Below are 19,306 nucleotides of genomic sequence, written 5' to 3'. Positions count from 1 at the left end.
CTGAAGGGAGACAAGGAATACCATTCAGTATAATGACACTGACTTAAACTAGGGAACGTTGGAGGTGAAGAGATGGCCCCAAGCAGAGCTGTCCACCAGAACTCTGTGAAAGATGGCAATGCTCTGTGGCCACTGTTCATGTGGCTGTCTCATGATGGATAAGCACGTGATGGATAAGCACTTTAAGTGAATATGGCTAGGGCATCTAAGGAAGTGTTTTTAGGTATTCTAAGTAGTTTTGTTTTGTTTTGTTTGTTTTAAGTATTCTAAGTAGTTTTAGATAGCTAGTGGCTACTGATTATAGTAATGAGACCAGAAGAGATCATGGGAGTAACTATAGACAGAAATGGCTGAGGACTATGGAGCCTTCACCTCCTGGTGCTTTGTGAAAGACCCAGCTACAAAGACCTCGAATGAGAGGACAGGGAGGGAGAGCAAGTATGGGATCGTGGAAGCCAAGTGAAGAAGTGCTTCAAAGAGGGAGCGAGTGACAGCACCAACAAAATAGGTAAGACGAGGACTGAGAATAAACCTTTGGCTTTATATCGTTACCTACAACTAAAGATACCCCTTTCTCATCCAGTTTTTGTACTTTTCTTGCCTATTACACAGACCAGGAATGCCAGTATAATACTGCATAGAAATGGTGAGAATTCTGTTATGTCAGCATGGTCTCTGTGTAAACACACTGTCAGCGTTAAAGACATGCTTTTATAGTCTTAGTTTGGTGTGATAGATGGGTTTCATCATATGCACCTACTGAGGTGACCTTATTGTTTTTTCCACCTTAATTTGGTTAATGTGGTGAGTTAATTATATTTGCTCCCACTGACACACATTTAAAAATCATCATAGAAATCCCCAAGAACATCAGCTTCTAACCTAGGAAGCTACGGGAGAACTGAAGGCTGATGAACTGACTAGATGGGGCTCAGGGCCCTGCAGCGATCCTGCTGGCCTGCCAGCCACTGAACCGTCTCAGGCAGCAAAGGAATGGGTATGAGTGCTACGCTGGATTCTGTACCATCTCAATCACACGTGTGTTTAGTTTCAATTAAGCATTTGCGCCAATGGCACTGGGATGACTAAAGGAACACGCAATGATTCTGAGGAAGGCGTGGACCTACCCAGGTAAGAGGTCTTGGGCTGGGAGTGGGGGAGGGAAATCCCTTTCAGTACTAGGCTGGCCAAGAACCACGGACCTCACCAAACGAGCCATGGGGCCAAAACGCTGGACCTGCTCTCTCTGCTTCTAAACTACACATGGGTTACTGCTGTCTCAAGTGGGAAGGGAGGCAAAGAGCTTGTGTTTGGAACTCCTTAGTGAATGAGCAGCATGACAGCTGTTTCCGATCCCTTGGCCAAGGGATGTGAAAAAGATGGGACAAGGGAGCTCTGGAGCAGGGAGACACAAGGATGACAGCATTGCCCGTACTTGTGTGGTCACTGGCTAGTGAGCCAGTGCTGGTTCAGCCCCATTACATGACTTGTTTCCCATCACTCAGCAGGAGTAGTCAGAGGTCTAGAATCAAACGACTCAAACCCTCAATCTGTGAAGCTGTTTTCAGGCTGCCTCAGATTTTTAGTTACACCAACTAATAGATCACAGGCAGCGTGGCTCTGCCAGGATCCACCTCCTTGCTTACTGGCAGAGTGAATAAGCCTGGACTGCTTCGGGTTCATGGAAGACACATGGGTAGAGGAAAGAAGCCAAAGGAGTGGTCCAAGGCCTTCATGGCTTTGAGACTGCTATTTGTGAATTGTGCATCAGTTTACTGAAAAGGAATCTGTATTTCAGCTGAGACAGTCTCAATTCCAGTGTGAGTTTTCTCAGGACAGTATAAAGGAGACAAAATGCTGCCTCACACTAACCGGAAGACCACGCCACACAGGTCATGGAAGGGCTCGGTGTCCCTAACTGCAGGCTGGACACGATGGTCTAGAACTTTTCACCCTGAGATTTTGTGTGGTCACTAAAATGCCTGATATTTGAGGTTATTAAGAAAACAGGTATACTGCTCCCTCCCAACTCAGGCTGTACTACCCCCCCAATGACACAATGCTTCCTCATTTGCCCTTATTATCCAGGAAGGGATGAAAGGGTTTATGACACACAAAAAGCATTAAACGTGGTGACAACTAATCATTTTGCTAAATGAGGCTTGCCTTTATACAGCTGTGTATGACAACTAGAAAAGGCTGAGTTTTACCTCTCTCCTCCCCCAGACCTGTTCCTTCAGGCATGCAGAACCTCTCCCCTTCCCATCGCTCCTTATTCTACCAGGGAACCCTAAGTTACAACAATGTCCTATAAAGAGGCTGCAAAAGTACTGACTGGCAGCCCCATGGTGATGACAGACAGGTAGGTCTGATGCTAAAAAGAGGTATGTTCAGCAGAACCCAATTCCATAGGAATCCAAGCTCCACAGCTAGGAGACAGTGGGCACTGAGGATGAGGCTGTTTGTAGGCAAATGGTCTGGTGGACCTATTAGAGGACCATGTGGCTGTGCAGACCCTGGACTGCAGATAGAGGGTATTCACTCTAAGATAGTGTAGGAGGGCTCTTGCCCAACAAGCAATCAGCCTGTCTGCCATATAAAAGGAGCAGCTGCTGCTGCTGCCACACAGCTCAGGAATGATGTTTCCTGGGTGGTGGTTTGTGGGGGCAGGAACCAGACATAGACTTTGAGAGCCTGACTTACGTCCCTAAGCTCCTTCTGCTCCTCCTTGGCTGCTTTGAGGGCATCACACTCCTTCCTCCAATACAACCAGCTTCCGCAGTTCCCATTCTTGAGCTGCTTCTGTAGCTTGCTTCTTCTCTCCCACCTGTCCTTGGCACCCACGTGACTAACTGACCCACACAGACTTTGTGTATTGCAACATCTTATCTGCATATCACTTCTCACCCAAGCAATCATCTACCACTTTGGCCAGGGTAAGATAAAGGGAGTTATCCTTCAAGTTTAGCCACTTCAGGCCTTAATTTTTTTTTGAGATGGGGTCTGACTCTGTTGCCCAGGCTGAAGTGCAGTGATGCTGCAACCTAAACTCTAGGCCTCAAGTGACTCTCCCGCCTCAGCTTCCCAAAGTGTTGGGATTACAGGTGTGAGCCACTGCGCCTGGTCCACTTCAAGTTCTTAAGCTGAGCCAAGTGACAGGCAGGGGGACCAGTCTTTTGAGGAGACCCAGGTGCTAGAGACTCAATGGATGGCCATTGTTCACCAGCAGCCGTTGCAAAGTGTTTCTACTGAGGTCTAGGCTCCCCGGGCTTGTGAGGCCACAGAAATCTACGGGCAGTACTGCAGGACAGGTCCAGTATGGTGGTCTTGGCAGGAGGGAGCAGCAGCTCTTTGAGAGGAACCTCACTCAGGTCCAACTCCCTGTGGAGACTCCCCATCCTTGCTACTGGCCCTTGTCATAGTGATGCTGGTCGAATGAGCCCTGTCTCAAAGACTCTGACAGGCAGAAAAAGGCTCAGAGGCCACTTATTTGTTCAGTGTATACATGGACAATGTCGGTGCCCTCTGCCACTGCCACTGCCACCACCACCACCACATTGACCTTTGGTATTTGGTTATGCTGGTCTCATCAAATGAGTTAAGAAATGTTTGATGTCCCTCTCCCTCTCCCCATGGTCTCCCTCTCCCTCTCTTTCCATGGTCTCCCTCTGATGCCGAGCCGAAGCTGGACGGTACTGCTGCCATCTCGGCTCACTGCAACCTCCCTGCCTGATTCTCCTGCCTCAGCCTGCCAAGTGCCTGCGATTGCAGGCGCGCGCCGCCACGCCTGACTGGTTTTCGTATTTTTCTGGTGGAGACGGGGTTTCGCTGTGTCGGCGGGGCTGGTCTCCAGCTCCTAACCGCGAGTGATCTGCCAGCCTCGGCCTCCCGAGGTGCCGGGATTGCAGACAGAGTCTCGTTAACTCAGTGCTCAATGGCGCCCAGGCTGGAGTGCAGTGGCGTGATCTCGGCTCGCTACAACCACCTCCCAGCCGCCTGCCTTGGCCTCCCAAAGTGCCGAGATTGCAGCCTCTGCCCGGCCGCCACCCCGTCAGGGAAGTGAGGAGCGTCTCTGCCTGGCCGCCCATCGTCTGGGACGTGAGGAGCCCCTCTGCCTGGCTGCCCAGTCTGGAAAGTGAGGAGCGTCTCTGCCCGGCCGCCATCCCATCTAGGAAGTGAGGAGCGCCTCTTCCTGGCCGCCATCACATCCTGGAAGTGAGGAGCGTCTCTGCCCGGCCGCCCATCGTCTGAGATGTGGGGAGCACCTCTGCCCTGCCGCCCCGTCCGGGATGTGAGGAGCGTCTCTGCCCGGCCGCCCCGTCTGAGAAGTGAGGAGACCCTCTGCCTCGCAACCGCCCCGTCTGAGAAGTGAGGAGCCCCTCCGCCCAGCAGCCACCCCGTCTGGGAAGTGAGGAGCATCTCCGCCCGGCAGCCACCTCGTCCGGGAGGGAGGTGGGGGGATCAGCCCCCCGCCCGGCCAGCCGCCCTGTCCGGGAGGTGAGGGGCGCCTCTGCCCGGCCGCCCCTACAGGGAAGTGAGGAGCCCCTCTGCCCGGCCAGCCGCCCCGTCCGGGAGGGAGGTGGGGGGTCAGCCCCCCGCCCGGCCAGCCGCCCCGTCTGGGAGGGAGGTGGGGGGTCAGCCCCCCGCCCGGCCAGCCGCCCCGTCCGGGAGGGAGGTGGGGGGGGTTAGCCCCCCGCCTGGCCAGCCGCCCCGTCCGGGAGGTGAGGGGCGCCTCTGCCCGGCCGCCCCTACTGGAAGTGAGGAGCCCCTCTGCCTGGCCAGCCGCCCCGTCCGGGAGGGAGGTGGGGGGGTCAGCCCCCGCCCGGCCAGCCGCCCCGTCCGGGAGGGAGGTGGGGGGATCAGCCCCCTGTCCGGCCAGCCGCCCTGTCCGGGAGGTGAGGGGTGCCTCTGCCCCCCCGCCCGGCCAGCCGCCCCGTCCAGGAGGGAGGTGGGGGGTCAGCCCCCCGCCCGGCCAGCCGCCCCGTCCAGGAGGGAGGTGGGGGGTCAGCCCCCTGCCCGGCCAGCCGCCCCGTCCGGGAGGTGAGGGGCGCCTCTGCCTGGCCGCCCCTACTGGGAAGTGAGGAGCCCCTCTGCCCGGCCACCACCCCGTCTGGGAGGTGTACCCAGCAGCTCATTGAGAACGGGCCATGATGACAATGGCGATTTTGTGGAATAGAAAGGGGGGAAAGGTGGGGAAAAGATTGAGAAATCGGATGGTTGCCGTGTCTGTGTAGAAGGAGGTGGACATGGGAGACTTTTCATTTTGTTCTGTACTAAGAAAAATTCTTCTGCCTTGGGATCCTGTTGATCTGTGACCTTACCCCCAACCCTGTGCTCTCTGAAACATGTGCTGTATCCACTCAGGGTTGAATGGATTAAGGGCGGTGCAAGATGTGCTTTGTTAAACAGATGCTTGAAAGCAGCATGCTCGTTAAGAGTCATCACCACTCCCTAATCTCAAGTACCCAGGGACACAAACACTGCGGAAGGCCGCAGGGCCCTCTGCCTAGGAAAACCAGAGACCTTTGTTCACTTGTTTGTCTGCTGACCTTCCCTTCACTATTGTCCTATGACCCTGCCAAATCCCCCTCTGTGAGAAACACCCAAGAATGATCAATAAAAAATAAAAAATAAAAATAAAGAAAGAAAGAAAGAAATGTTTGATGCCCAGGCGCGGTGGCTCATGCCTGTAATCCCAGCACTTTGGGAGGCCAAGGTGGGCGGATCACCTGAGGTCAGGAGTTCGAGACCAGCCTGGCTAGCATGGTGAAACCCCTTTCTACTAAAAATACAAAAAATTAGCCGGGCGTGGTGGCGTGTGCCTGTAATCCCAGCTACTAGGGAGGCTAAGGCAGGAGAATCGCTTGAACCCGGGAGGTGGAGGTTGCAGTGAGCCAAGATCGTGCCATGGCACTCCAATCTGGTGACAGAGAGAGACTCTGTCTCAAAAAAAAAAAAAAAAGTTTAATTGAACAGGAAAAGAAAGTGTGGTAGCTGACAGGGGAAATAAGGTCAAAGGAAAGTTTCAAGATAGAAAGACACTATTATTTCCCCCTATGCTGAAGAACATCTAGTAGAGATGGAAATCAATAATGCAGCAAAGATGTTGGGAGGAGGTGGCTTCTGCTAGGAGCAAGAACACTGTTCACAGCACTATGGGAGAAGGCAGCCCCTGTGGGCACAGAGGGTTGCTCAAGGAAATTAGCTATTGATTGCTTTTATTTTCTTGGTCAAATACACAGGAAGAGCATCTTACCTGAGAGTGAATATGGGGAAGGAAATACTGTAAGTTTGAGGAGATAAGGTATAATTAGTTTTCTAAGAGAGTAGGACAGTGCAGACACTAAGTATATATAGTACGACTGATAAGCAGCATGAACAATAAACCAGGTTCAAATACTCACTGAGTTGCAGGCATTTGCACGTTCTATTTTAGAAAGACCCTTCAATTCGGTATCAAATACATTCATCTTCTCTACTAGGCAAGTGAGAGCAGTCTCTGTAGCTTCTCCAACTTTTTCATACACACCCTTTGCCTGTATTGGTTAAAGGCACAGAAAGTAAAAAAAAAGGGAGAAGTACACAGATAAACTTATCTTTAATATTTTTTTTCCACAAAAGCACACAATCTGTCCTCTATTACAACATTGTAAGGCCATTTTTATCCTCCTCTGAAACAGGTGACCCAGATAATTAAAAACATACTCAAAGTACAGGTGTGCATGTGATCTTATTCTAATAAGTAGGTTTTTCATTTCCCTTAAATATAAGATGACATCAAACACAGTATTTATTATTTCACCCAAACATAAGAAGCCACTGATCACACTATTAATTCAAAGAGTGCCTTCACATAATAATGTAATTCCATGTCACTGCTTATCATTCTGAAGAGTTCACATTCTGTCCCTGACAGGGACTAGCTTACCTTTGAGACAGAAACTATATCCTTTGCTTTCAGGAAAGCATTTTCTATCCTGGGTTTTATTCACTTATAGTAAGTATGCTATCAACAGATAAGAACATCACAGATACTACAACTTTAAGTTAACTAACTGCAATGCTCAGTCACAGAGGATATGTGAAAGGCTCTCGGCTTTCTTTGGTGAGGTCATGCTGGCCCCACCATAAGGTTCTGAATGGAAGGGGGAAACAAAATCAGGCACCCTTGACTTTCAAAAGGGAGGAAGGCAGGCTAGACTTTCATTCCACCCACCCCACCCTTGAACTAGGAATAGCCATTTCTTCTAATTTATGAAGAGACTTACCTCATTGTAATCCAGAGCAGAGTCATTACAAAGAGCACAAATTGTTGCTAATTCTACCAGACCATCATACTGGTGACATTTCACTGGTTTGTCATCTTTATGCCTGCCCAAAGAGAAAACACTCTTAGAGCAGGGTATGGTCGCCACTATTGATTCCTCCCGCCCCCTGCCCCCCGCAATTGTTTAATAATGAAAACAGAATTTCTGGGACAACATACTGGAAAAAATTCCAAACGATTTGATGCCAGAGCCAATATTAGACAAAAACAAAAGAGAATGCATCTCTGATATCAGAAATCAATCAGTAAAAAGACCAGAAATTCTTAATTCAATTCTTCCACCACTGGCATCAGTGAATAACAAACACAAATCCCTCTTGAAAGTTTGGAGCCCAGAAGATGCAAAAAGATGACTGGATTGTAACCTTTGGTTCATCTTTCAAAGTTTTTGTTTTAAAAACATTTACTAGTTTAGTAATAAGTGTTGACTTGAGCCACATTCAGAAAGCTGTCTTAACTTTGTAGACATGCTGCAAATCAATACAAATACTAAATTGCCACACCAGATCCTTTAAATGAGGAGGAGGGTTACTCACACTTCTCCAATAGGTGCATAAGTTGATCCAGTTATGGTAAACTCATTAAGGGAACAAGTATCACCTTCCACTCTGTCCAGAATGAACATCTGTAGGGGGAGAGCGCATCAGAGTATTTAAAAGGGATTTTAAAAAAATACTACACAAATAAACTACCTTTGTTAGCTTAGGACAAAGGCAAACAACCTCTTTCATTTACAAAAACAACTTTAATAAAACTCACTGAGGCTCACTCAGCATCAGCAGTACTGTCCCTTACCCTAACTAGCTTAATTATATTAGACTGCTTCGCCCATCACACCCCCGACCAATCGAACAGTATGAAAAACAGCATCACTGAGGTGCTGAATGAATGAGCAGCAGTGGCACCAAAGACACAACAACCCACACAAAACCCAAGTTATGAGGACTCCTGGTCAGCAAAAGGTCAGTTCCAGAGACAAGTTACTCTTTAGATTGCTCAGAATCCCAAATTTCAAATGGCTGGCTGTGAGAGTGGTATTAGGTAGTCCTGCCTTAGAGCTAAGCACAAAAGCTTGGGAAGAATAAACTCACATTTCAGAGTTGCATAAACATTTCCCGAGTAAAATAAGACAAACTGCTTCTCTGCTCCTTCCCACTTATTTTTATTGTGGCAATAGCTCATGTTCTATGAAGCTGCATAACTATATGTATACAGTAAGGAGCCCGCAGAGCTGAATGAATTGATGTTCCCTAGACAATACAGATGGAAGCATGCTTAGGAAAGGATTAATTTTATTTTTTAAAGCGACATAAGCTATTTTCTTAAAGATAATTTTTCCACTGCTTGATTTGCATTCACAAATTATAATTCAGAAGCCCAGTTTGGAAAAGTAAGATTTAGGCTTGTGTTTTCATTGCAAATGAAAACTTGTAAAACCTCCTCTAAAAAGAAAAAATTACAGAAAGTGATGTCAAAACTATATTTTCTCGTGCTTTCTCTGAAATATGAGCAATTAATAATCTGATCAAATCATTCTCTAAGGGGAATTTAAAAAATGTAAAACTCAAGCTAAACAGGCTACATTGAGCTGGGCACGGTGGCTCACGCCTATAATCCCAGCACTTTGAGAGGCCAAGGTGGGTAGATCATGAGGTCAGGAGCTCAAGATCAGCCTGGCAAAGATGGTGAAACCCGTCTCTACTAAAAATTTAACAAATTAGCCGGGCGTGGTGGTGGGCACCTGTAATCCCAGCTACTCGGGAGGTTGAGGGAGAGAAGTGCTTGAACCCAGGAGGCAGAGGTTGCAGTGGGCTGAGATTGCGCCACTGCACTCTAGCCTGGGCGACAGAGCAAAACTCCGTAATAATAGCAACAACAAAGCTCTGTTGTGTTTTAAAAACACATCTTTTCAGAGCAATTCATCTCACATTCAATAAGGAAATTAGTTAATCTTTATTTTAAAATAACTTTTTTTTTTTTTTTTTGAGGTGGAGTTTCACTCTGTCGCCTAGGCTGGATGGACTGCAATGGCACGACTCGGCTCACTGCAACCTCCGCCTCCCGGGTTCAAGTGATTCTCCTGCCTCAGCCTCCCAAATAGCTGAAATTATAGCCGCCTGCCAACATGCCCAGCTAATTTTTGTAATATTAGTAGAGACGAGGTTTCACCATGTTGGTCAGGCTGGTCTCGAACTCCTGACCTCAGGTGATCCGCCCGCCTCGGCCTCCCAAAGTGCTGAAATAACAGGCGTGAACCACTGTGCCCAGCCAAAAATGTGAAATTCTTTGAGTCTATACCAAAGCCCAAAATATTCTAAAAGACATTCAGAATCGAATCTACATTAGCTAAATCTAAATGTACTTAGACATTTTTGACTGTGAGCAAGTCAACCATTTAGGATATGCAGGATGAAAATCTTCCTAAGTCAAGGGCAGTTATGCAATACCACTGCAAGAAGCCTCCTGCAGAATACCAATTAGCACCAGCTTCCTGTTGTGAGGTAGAGCTTCACTCAGAACAGGCAGGCTTTTTCTTCATTATAAGAAAACATTTTAAGCCAAGCCATTCAAGGGAGAAAAGAACAAAAAAAAATTTATAGTGAACTGGGAAACTGAAATTTTAAAAATTACAATTTTACACATGGCTTACTTTCACGGACATAAAGACTATTCTGAGGAATTAAAGCTTTCAGGCTAAGTGAGACACAAAATAGTAAATAAGAAAATTCCCTTTCTCTTCCTGAAACAACCAGTATGACAAAACTGACTTTTAGCCAATTCATCCAACCTTTTGGTTCCAAAAAATAAGAACTTAAGTAGCTCAAACACCTTAATATCCTAGAGAAACCTAAGACAAACCTAGAAGCTTTCCACTTTGTAAGTTGGAACACCCCAGTTCTGTCAATTCTAAATGTGGGTTTGGACTTCACAAGGAGCTTGCGGGGGACGGAGAACCTGTATCTAAAAAATCATCATGAACTTAAAATTGGCAAGATAAAAATTCACAGGGCTTAACTGATTATAAAACAATTTCCGATGTTAAAAATAATTATCTAAAACCTGACGAAAAGGCCAAGATAACTACATCCTTTCAATATCATACAGAAGCATTAGTTAACAAGCCCATTCTAGGAAAATGTAACACTGTGTTATTAAATAAATGCTCATGTTATATGAGGTTTCCCTGTAAGACATCAGTTTTGTAATCTAACCTAGCAATCCCTATTCTAATATTCTAATATTGAACACTTTCTCAAATACAGATTCCCTTGCTAATTAATGAGCCGAATAAAATATGTGACATATGTCTACTCTGTATGAGTCATGTGTACCTTCTGGAATAGACTTGTACCAAGTTGTTTAAGCAAAACCTAAGGAAAGTGAATTATACAAAATAATCCAGCTGTATAATTATTGCATTATTTATTCAGTTGTTACTTTTCTAACAGCAGGTTTAAATTATTTATTTTATCAAATGATGGTCAAAAAATATAGGATGGCCGGGCGCGGGGGCTCACGCCTATAATCCCAGCACTTTGGGAGGCCAAAAGCGGGTGGATCACTTGAGGTCAGGAGTTCAAGACCAGCCTGACCAACATGGAGAAACCCTATCTCTACTAAAAATATAAAAAATTAGCCGGGCGTGGGGGCGCATGCCTGTAATCCCAGCTACTTGGGAGGCTGAAGCAGGAGAACTGCTTGAACCCAGAAGGCGGAGGTTGTAGTGAGCTGAGATCGGGCCATTGCACTACAGCCTGGGCAACAAGAGCGAAACTCCATCTCAAAACAAGAACAAACAAACAAACAAAAATATATATGATGAATACACAGAATAAAGCAAGTTAAAAGCAATTTTAGTCAGCCCTCTGTACCTGTGGGTTCCACATCCATGGTCAACTAAACAGCAGATGGAAAAAATAACTGCATCTGTACTGAACATGTACATTTTTTTCTTGTCATTATTCCCTAAACAACACAGGTTAACTATCCCTAAACAAAACAGTTTAACTATTTACATATCATTTATAATATTACGTTAGGTATTGTAAGTAATCTGGAGATGTTTTCAAGTATACTGGAGGATGAACAAGGTTATATGCAAGTACTGAACCATTTCATTTCAGAGACTTGAGCATCTGCAGAGTTTGGTATCTGAGGGAGGTCCTGGAACCAATCTCCAATGAATACAGAGAGATGACTATCTACTTTTTGAGAAAAAGCATGCTTCATTCAACATGTGATAGAAAAACCAATTAGGACTTCAGGTAGGGAGGTTAACTAGCAGCTTTCTCTAGAACTTGTCTGTTAACATACACCTAGAGACAGAGGATCAAGAAAATTAGGAGGCTGAGTGTGGTGGTTCATGCTTGTAATCCCAGCTCTTTGGGAGGCCAAGGCAGGAGGATCACTTGAGCCCAGGAATTCAAGACCAGCCTGGTGACATAGTGAGAACCTGCCTCTACAAAAAAAAAAATAAAAAACTAGTGGGGCATGGTGGCATGCACTTGTGGTTGCAGCTACTTGTGAGGCTGGGGTGGGAGGACTTGAGCCTGGGAGGTTGAGGCTGTAAGTGAGCCACAGCTGTGTCACTGCACACTAGCCTGGGCAACAGAATGAGACCTTGTCTTTTTTCTTTTCTTTTCTTTGAGATGGAGTCTTGCTTGTCGCCCAGAATTGAGAGCAGTGGTGTGATCTTGGCTCACTGCAACCTCCGCTGCCCAGGTTCAAGCAATTCTCCTGTCTCAGCCTCTCGAGTAGCTGGGACTACAGGTGCACGCCACCACACTCAGCTAATTTTTGTCTTTTCAGTAGAGACAGGGTTTCACCATATTGGTCAGGTTGGTCTCAAACTTCTGACCTCAGGTGATCCACCCGCCTCGGCCTCTCAAAGTGCTGGGATTACAGGCGTGAGGCACTGCGCCCAGGCTTTTTTTTTTTAATTAAAGGAAAATATAATTTCTCTAATTCTCTTACATCTAATACAAGTATATCAGCCATACAGATATCCTGTATTTTGTGAAAGTTTTAGGAATTAAATGATTAGATCCTCTCAAATATTAGAAATTAAGCTCAGGCTATACATACAGCCCACAGAAATGTATGAAATTACAAATCAAAAGTTTTGATGGCATGAAGGCATACTGGTAGGATGAACAAAGAACCACGACACGGAATATTCTAAATTACTCCTCTTACCCTGCAGACTGACATCTGGTTTGTTGTAAGTGTACCAGTCTTGTCCGAGCAGATAACAGAAGTACAACCAAGGGTTTCCACAGACGGGAGGCTTCGAACAATGGCATTTTTCTTTGCCATTCTGCGAGTTCCAAGAGCCAAGCAGGTGGTGATGACTGCAGGCAGACCTTCAGGAATGGCTGCTACAGCCAGGGCCACTGCAATTTTAAAGTAGTAAATAGCACCTCTGATCCAGGACCCTCCATGAACCGGGTCATTGAAGTGCCCAATATTTATGATCCAGACTGCAATGCAAATAAGGGAGATGACTTTGGAAAGCTGTTCCCCAAATTCATCTAGTTTTTGCTGAAGGGGTGTTCTCTCCTGTTCTGTTGCCACCATTTCATCCCGGATCTTGCCAATTTCGGTGTTAACTCCAGTTGCTACCACCACTCCCATAGCTTTCCCAGCAGCAATGTTTGTACCCTAGGACAGAAGTAGAGAACTGGTCACAAGATGAATACCACATCCCAACTTAAATACCGACGCTGGTTTTTGACTAGGGCACCCAGATTCTCTACACATTCTACTAGGTCTTCCACTGGCTACTGTTCAAGCAACCAGCCATACAACTGTGACAACAAGCAATGCTCCATGTGCTACTTACTTATGCCAGGCAGCTCTGTACTGACCCACCTAGATTTCTATTTGAGCCCGGCTTGCAGACCATCTTCAAGCAGTGCTCTTAACCCCTCTGTGTTCCCAATTTTTCAAACTCACATAGTTCAACTCTAAGCATTCTCCACTTCTGGCTCCAACAACTCAAGGCCCCTACTTTTCTCACTGTAATAGGAACGGCAACTAGCCCCATGGGCTATCTTGACAACCCCTACTCATGTGACAGGGTCCAAAAACCAAAGAAATCAAGTGTGAGCAGTCTCTCCCATGCCACTTTAATTCCTAGTGTTATAAGAGAAGGACATGGCTTCATTATTTTCAGGGTACCTCTATTTACTTACTATGGGTAGTAGTCAGGTTCTCATACAAACCCACAAATGTCCCCAACTTAAAATCATTTCCTCACTATTCAAAGAATTTTTCACATCAATAGAAAAAGTGAAATAGTAAAATGAACATTCATATACTTTGCACCTAGACTCACCATTATTAATGGTTTGCCATGTTTGCTTTCTCTCTCTCTCTAAACACGCACCTTTTTATTGTGAACCACATACAAATAGCAGCTGTCATCTACATCATTTTGAAAATACCCTTTATTGGCTAAGGCTTTTCCAAACAAATCTACTTTTCAACTATGTTTGCAGGTAAGAGTTCGAAGATGTATAAGCTAGTCATTATTTTTTGGTCCCCCAAAACTTGCCAATTAAAAGACATCTAAGTCACACGTTATGTTACTGCCATATTCTGATACCTAAGACTGACCATGAAAAGTGTGATTATCCTTTAGAATGATAGCCAGTGATGGTTGGCAGTGAGAAACATAACATTTGATTAGGCTTTGGAAATGTCTGTAAATAAAAACACATTTCATAAAGTACTTACAGAAAACAGCATGTTCTTTTTATCTTGGTTGACAGCTCGTGGGTCAGGGACGGGATCAGTGTGCTTGATGACAGAGACAGATTCACCTAAGCGGGTTGTGAGACAGAAAAAACAGATCTCTGCGACCCACACCAAGAACCTAGAACCTCTCATTCATGCCCACCCATTACCACTCTTGGGATACTGTCAGTGTGAGAAAAGGTTGGCAAAAGGCCCAATTCATTCAAAGGAGGTAAGCTGGGAAAATTTAGTAATGGAAATTAATAGCAGAACAAAGGGTGTCAGGATAAAAATCAACACAATTCCAAAATAAAAAAGTGAATTTTCAAGTAGAATCCCCATTGATTATTTTCTGGAGTAACTATTCAAATTAATTTATTTTTCAGTAATCATTTTATACTCTGATACTGTGACTGTATTATTTACATATATTTGTTGTATACATTAATAAATACTTTAACATATATACTGATACTTTTTTTTTCGAGACAGAGGTCTTGCTCTATCACCCGGGCTGGTGCAATGGCACCATCACAACTCACTACAGCCTCAACTTCCTGGGCTCAAGCGATCTTCCCAACTTGGCTTCCTGAATAGCTGGGATTACAGGCACCCAATACCACGCCGGGTTAATTTTTTTGGTATTTTTTTGTAGAGATGACGTTTTACCATGTTGCCCAGGGTGGTCTCCAACTCGTGGACTCAAACAATTTGCTCATCTTGTCCTCCTCAAAGTGCTGGAATTACAGGTGTGGGCCACCACATCTGGCTATACTCTGGAGTAGCAATTAGCAAGGGTACTGGAAAGATCGCATGGTAAATAAAGAACTACTTTTTTTTTTTTGAGACAGAGTCTTTCTTTGTTGCCCAGGCTGGAGTCCAGTGGCACAATCTCGGCTTACTGAAACCTCTGTCTCCCGGGCAATTTTCCAGCCTCAGCCTCCCAAGTAGCTGGGATTACAGGCATGTGCCACCATGCCCAGCTAATTTTTGTATTTTTAGTAGAGACGGGTTTTGCTATGTTGGCCAAGGCTGGTCTCAAACTCCTGACCTCAGGTGATCCACCCACCTCGGCCTCCCAAAGTGCTGGGATTACAGGCATGAGACACCGTGCCCGGCTGATTTCAATTTAAAAATCACGTCATAGATATATAATTAGGGTCAATCTGAGTAAAATATGTCTCTAAATGTTACTTTAAGTTACAGGTAGCAAACTTCACTCTCAATATTTGACCAAAAAAATTGGTCCCACAAGTTAGCCAAAAACTACATTATGATTTCTTAATGAAAGAAAGATAATATTCGAGAACCTCTATGAAGTTAAAATTTTTTTTTAAAACTTTTAAAGTTTTTTATTATAGGCTGGGTGTGATGACTTATGTCTGTAATCCCAGCACTTTGGGGGTTTGAGGCAGGCGATCACTTCTGGTCAGGAGATCACTTCAGGTCAGGAGGTCAAGACCAGCCTGGACAACATGGCAAAACCCTATCTCTACTAAAAATACAATTAGCCAGGTGTGGTGGTGCGTGCCTGTAATCCCAGCTACTAGGGAGGCTGAGGCATGAGAATTACTTGAACCCCGGAAGCAGAGGTTGCACTGAGCTGAGATCGCGCCACTGGGCCACAGAGTGCAACTCTGTCTTTAAAAAAAAAAAAAAAGATTTTCATTATAGAGACTATAATTGCTCTCTCAAACTCCTGGCCACAAGTGATCCTACTGCCGCAGCCTCCCAAAGTCCTGAAATTACAGGCATGAGCCACCGTGACCAGCCTAAAAAGTTTTTAAATGCCTGTAATCCCAGCACTTTGGGAGGCCAAGGCAGGCGGATCATGAGATCAGGAGTTCGAGACCAGCCTGACCAACACAGTGAAACCCCGTCTCTACTAAAAATACAAAAATAAGCTGGGCATGGTGGCGCACGCCTATAATCCCAGACACTCAGGTGGCTGAGGCAGGAGAATAGCTTGAATCCAGGAGGCAGACGTTGCAGTGAGCTGAGATCACAGCACTACACTATAGCCTGGGCAACAGAGCGAGACTCCGCCTCAAAAAAAAAAAAAAAAAGTTTTAAAATGGCAACTATGTCTTTAGGGCACACTATGAGAATTTCACACATATAACCCAACCATTTCCCCAACATTTTATGGCTTAATTGGCCTCCAGCTTGTTGTTGCTAATGAGAATTTTAATAAGTAAGCTATTTATAAAGAAACAATACCAAAAAAAATAGAGCCCAGGTTACTCACATAACTGTCTCCATGACATTAGTTGCTTTTCAAAATTGATAATCAGATAAATCTGGAGAGCCTTTAGACTTTATATTTACTCACTATTTAATCCAAGTTAGCATTGTATTTAAAGTTAATTCTTCTGACAAACTTACTTCCAGTTAGTATGAACCCTCCACCCTAGATTGTGCTTTTATCACACAAAAACGGGAAAATGTTTCAAACAATTGTGCAAATTCCAAGTAGTACAATTTTCATCTCTTATGGGGGCTAACTTTTGTTAATTGTGTATTTGGATATTGTAAAGATTGATACAACATTAGCACTCCTCCAATGAAAAAAATTACAGCACTGGAGTCTATTTTTCTTGCCTGGAAAAAGGACATCGAATAAGTAATTTGCTTTCCACAAAACAGACAACAATTCAACCTTAAGATTTACCTATGGTAACGAACAAATTACAACTTTTTTTTTTTTTTTTTTTTGGAGACAGTCTTGCTCTGTCCCCCAGGCTGGAGTGCAGAGGCACAAGCATGGCTCACTGTAGCCTTGACCCGGGCACAAGTGATCTTTTCACCCAGCCTCCTAAGTAGCTGGGATTACAGGCCTGGCTAATTTTTGTATTTTTTGTAGATACGGGGTTTTGCCATGTTGCCCAGGCCGGTCTTTAACTCCTGGGCTCAAGCCATCTGCCCGCCTCAGTCTCCCAAAGTGTTGGAATTACATGCGTGAGCCACCGTGCCCAGCCATTTTGTTTTGTTTTTAAATCATGCCTTTAAAACCATATCGGCAGCCAGGTGCAGTGGTTCACGCCTGTAATCCCAGCACTTTGGGAGGCCGAGGCAGGTGGATTACCTGAGGTCAGAAATTCAAGACCAGCCTGACCAACAAGGTAAAACCCCATCTCTAATAAAAATACAAAAATTAGCTGGGCATGGTGGCAGGAGCCTGTAGTCCCAGCTACTTGGGAGGCTGAGACAGGAGAACTGCCTGAACCTGAGAGGCGGAGGCTGCAGTGAGCCGCAATCACGCCACTGCACTCCAGCCTGGGCAATGGAGCGAGACTAAAGCACTAAGAAATAAGTATCTTAGAGAGGATTAAGATGGGATACCATAAAGGGACAGTGAGGCAAGAGCCAACTCTATTGGCATGGGCTATGTGAAGGTCTTCAGAAATTCAATGACCTAATATATCATATTTACCTGTGAGAATTGACTGGTCAACTCTTAGTGTGGTAGATTTGATGGAAGTTAACCTTATATCAGCAGGAACTTTGTCACCAACTAATTAGGAGAAAAAAAAGGCAGCTGAAATGAGCAACTTTTAAAACTATGTTATCTAAAGATGAATTTGTCTCCAAATCAATTTTTAAAGAAAATAAATGATCTGCATATAACACAAATACATAAAATTCAGTTAAAGCAAGCAAAGTGATCAACCTATCTTGGAGTCATAAAAAACTTTAGATGGATTCAAGATTTGAATTAGGAAGGAAGAGAATGAGGCTTAAGGAAACCTAACTACATTATTCTAAGAAGTTTTGCTCTGTATCTTCAGACAGGCCTTCAAGCTTTCACTTTAAAGAATACTTTCCTAGTTAGCAATAAGTAAAAGTCTTAATACATATATACAAGGCACAGCAAAGAGAATAAAGTTGTATATGCCATGATTCATTCCATCAAAAAAGCTAAATTATTGTGAACAGGAAGCAAATGGCCCCCTTTAAAAAGATATTCAATTAACGAAACACATGGCAAATGCAAAATAAAACTACACAGTAACACCACTTTTTTTTTTTGAGACAGGGCCTTGCTCTGTCACCCAGGATGTAGAGATCAGTGGGGCAATCACAGCTCACTGCACCCTTGACCTCCCACTTCAGCTTCCCAAGCAGAAGGACTACAGGTGCACACCACCTGGGAAACAAAGCTAGTCTCCATCTCAAAAAGTAAAATAAAATAAAATGTTTATTTCCAAGTTAGTCTTAGCTCTTTCACTGTTTCAAACCCTTTTGATATGCTCGTATAACATGTAATTAATTCATACTAAAATGACAACTTCCAATGGTATAAAGAAAACACCTCTGGGAAGGTGTAGCAAACTAGTAACACTGCACAGCTGGGGCATATATCCTTTGATACTTTTTGAAATATCAATTAATGGGAGGCTGAGGCAGGAGAATGGCGTGAACCCGGGAGGCGGAGCTTGCTGTGAGCTGAGATTGCGCCACTGCACTCCAGCCTGGGCGACAGAGCAAGACTCCGTCTCATAAAAAAAAAGAAATATCAATTAAATGAATAATAAACCTCTTGCATAACCTGAAGATCTTTAAGTCAACTGAATCTTCTTTCCTAGGCCAACAAGTTCCTTTAATAGCTCTTAAAAGGCCCAAATCTCAGCCCCTTTCCTTGATGTGTGTACAAAGTGAAATTCCACAACATAGCCCAAGTAACAGACAAAGCCATGCACCTTGAGAATAGTGCCCAGCCCTCTGCTGGTATTCAAATACTGCTGAATGGGTGGCACAATCACACAAAGCAGCTGGACATTAAAACAGCTGTCTGTTAATCCCAACACTTTGGGAGGCTGAGGCGGGAGGATCACTCGAAGCCAGGAGTTTGAGACCAGTCTGGCCAACATGGCGAAAACCTGTCTCTACTAAAAATATAAAAAATTAGCCGGGAGGAATGGTAGTGTGCCTGTAGTCTCAGCTACTCAAGACGGTTGCAGTGAGCCGAGTTCACACCACTACATTCCAGCTTTGGAGACACAGCGAGACTTTGTCTCAAAACAACAACAATAACAACAAAACAGCTGTCCGTGATTTTCTGAAAGATAATTAACGTGGTTTTGTTAAGTCTTACGCAAGGGCAGCTACAAATTACATAAGCAAATTCTCCCATACTTGCAGATGGCATTTTAAAATCAAATCATTTTTCAGACTTACTCCCTATACTGAATTGCATGTTACCAGTCATATACAAAATGGCAAAATAGCACTCCTGTCCAA

General features: G+C 44.7%; 1 protein-coding gene across 2 annotated transcripts in view; it reads right to left on the bottom strand.

The window, feature by feature from the left end:
• The window catches only part of ATP2A2 (ATPase sarcoplasmic/endoplasmic reticulum Ca2+ transporting 2), a 72,411-nt gene that overhangs the window by 12,648 nt on the left and 40,457 nt on the right, over nt 1-19,306 (bottom strand). For both annotated transcript variants that reach the window (XM_004053882.5, XM_019038775.4), the window contains exons 6-11: nt 17,499-17,579; nt 14,066-14,151; nt 12,524-12,988; nt 7,864-7,952; nt 7,269-7,371; nt 6,405-6,536 (exon numbers count right to left, since the gene is read on the bottom strand). In XM_004053882.5, the coding sequence (XP_004053930.1) occupies nt 6,405-6,536; nt 7,269-7,371; nt 7,864-7,952; nt 12,524-12,988; nt 14,066-14,151; nt 17,499-17,579 (956 nt within the window). The remainder of the gene's footprint in view (nt 1-6,404; nt 6,537-7,268; nt 7,372-7,863; nt 7,953-12,523; nt 12,989-14,065; nt 14,152-17,498; nt 17,580-19,306) is intronic.

This window comes from Gorilla gorilla, chromosome 10 (assembly GCF_029281585.2).
Source record: "Gorilla gorilla gorilla isolate KB3781 chromosome 10, NHGRI_mGorGor1-v2.1_pri, whole genome shotgun sequence".
Taxonomy (NCBI): domain Eukaryota; kingdom Metazoa; phylum Chordata; class Mammalia; order Primates; family Hominidae; genus Gorilla; species Gorilla gorilla.
This window is presented reverse-complemented; position numbering and strand designations above follow the sequence as displayed.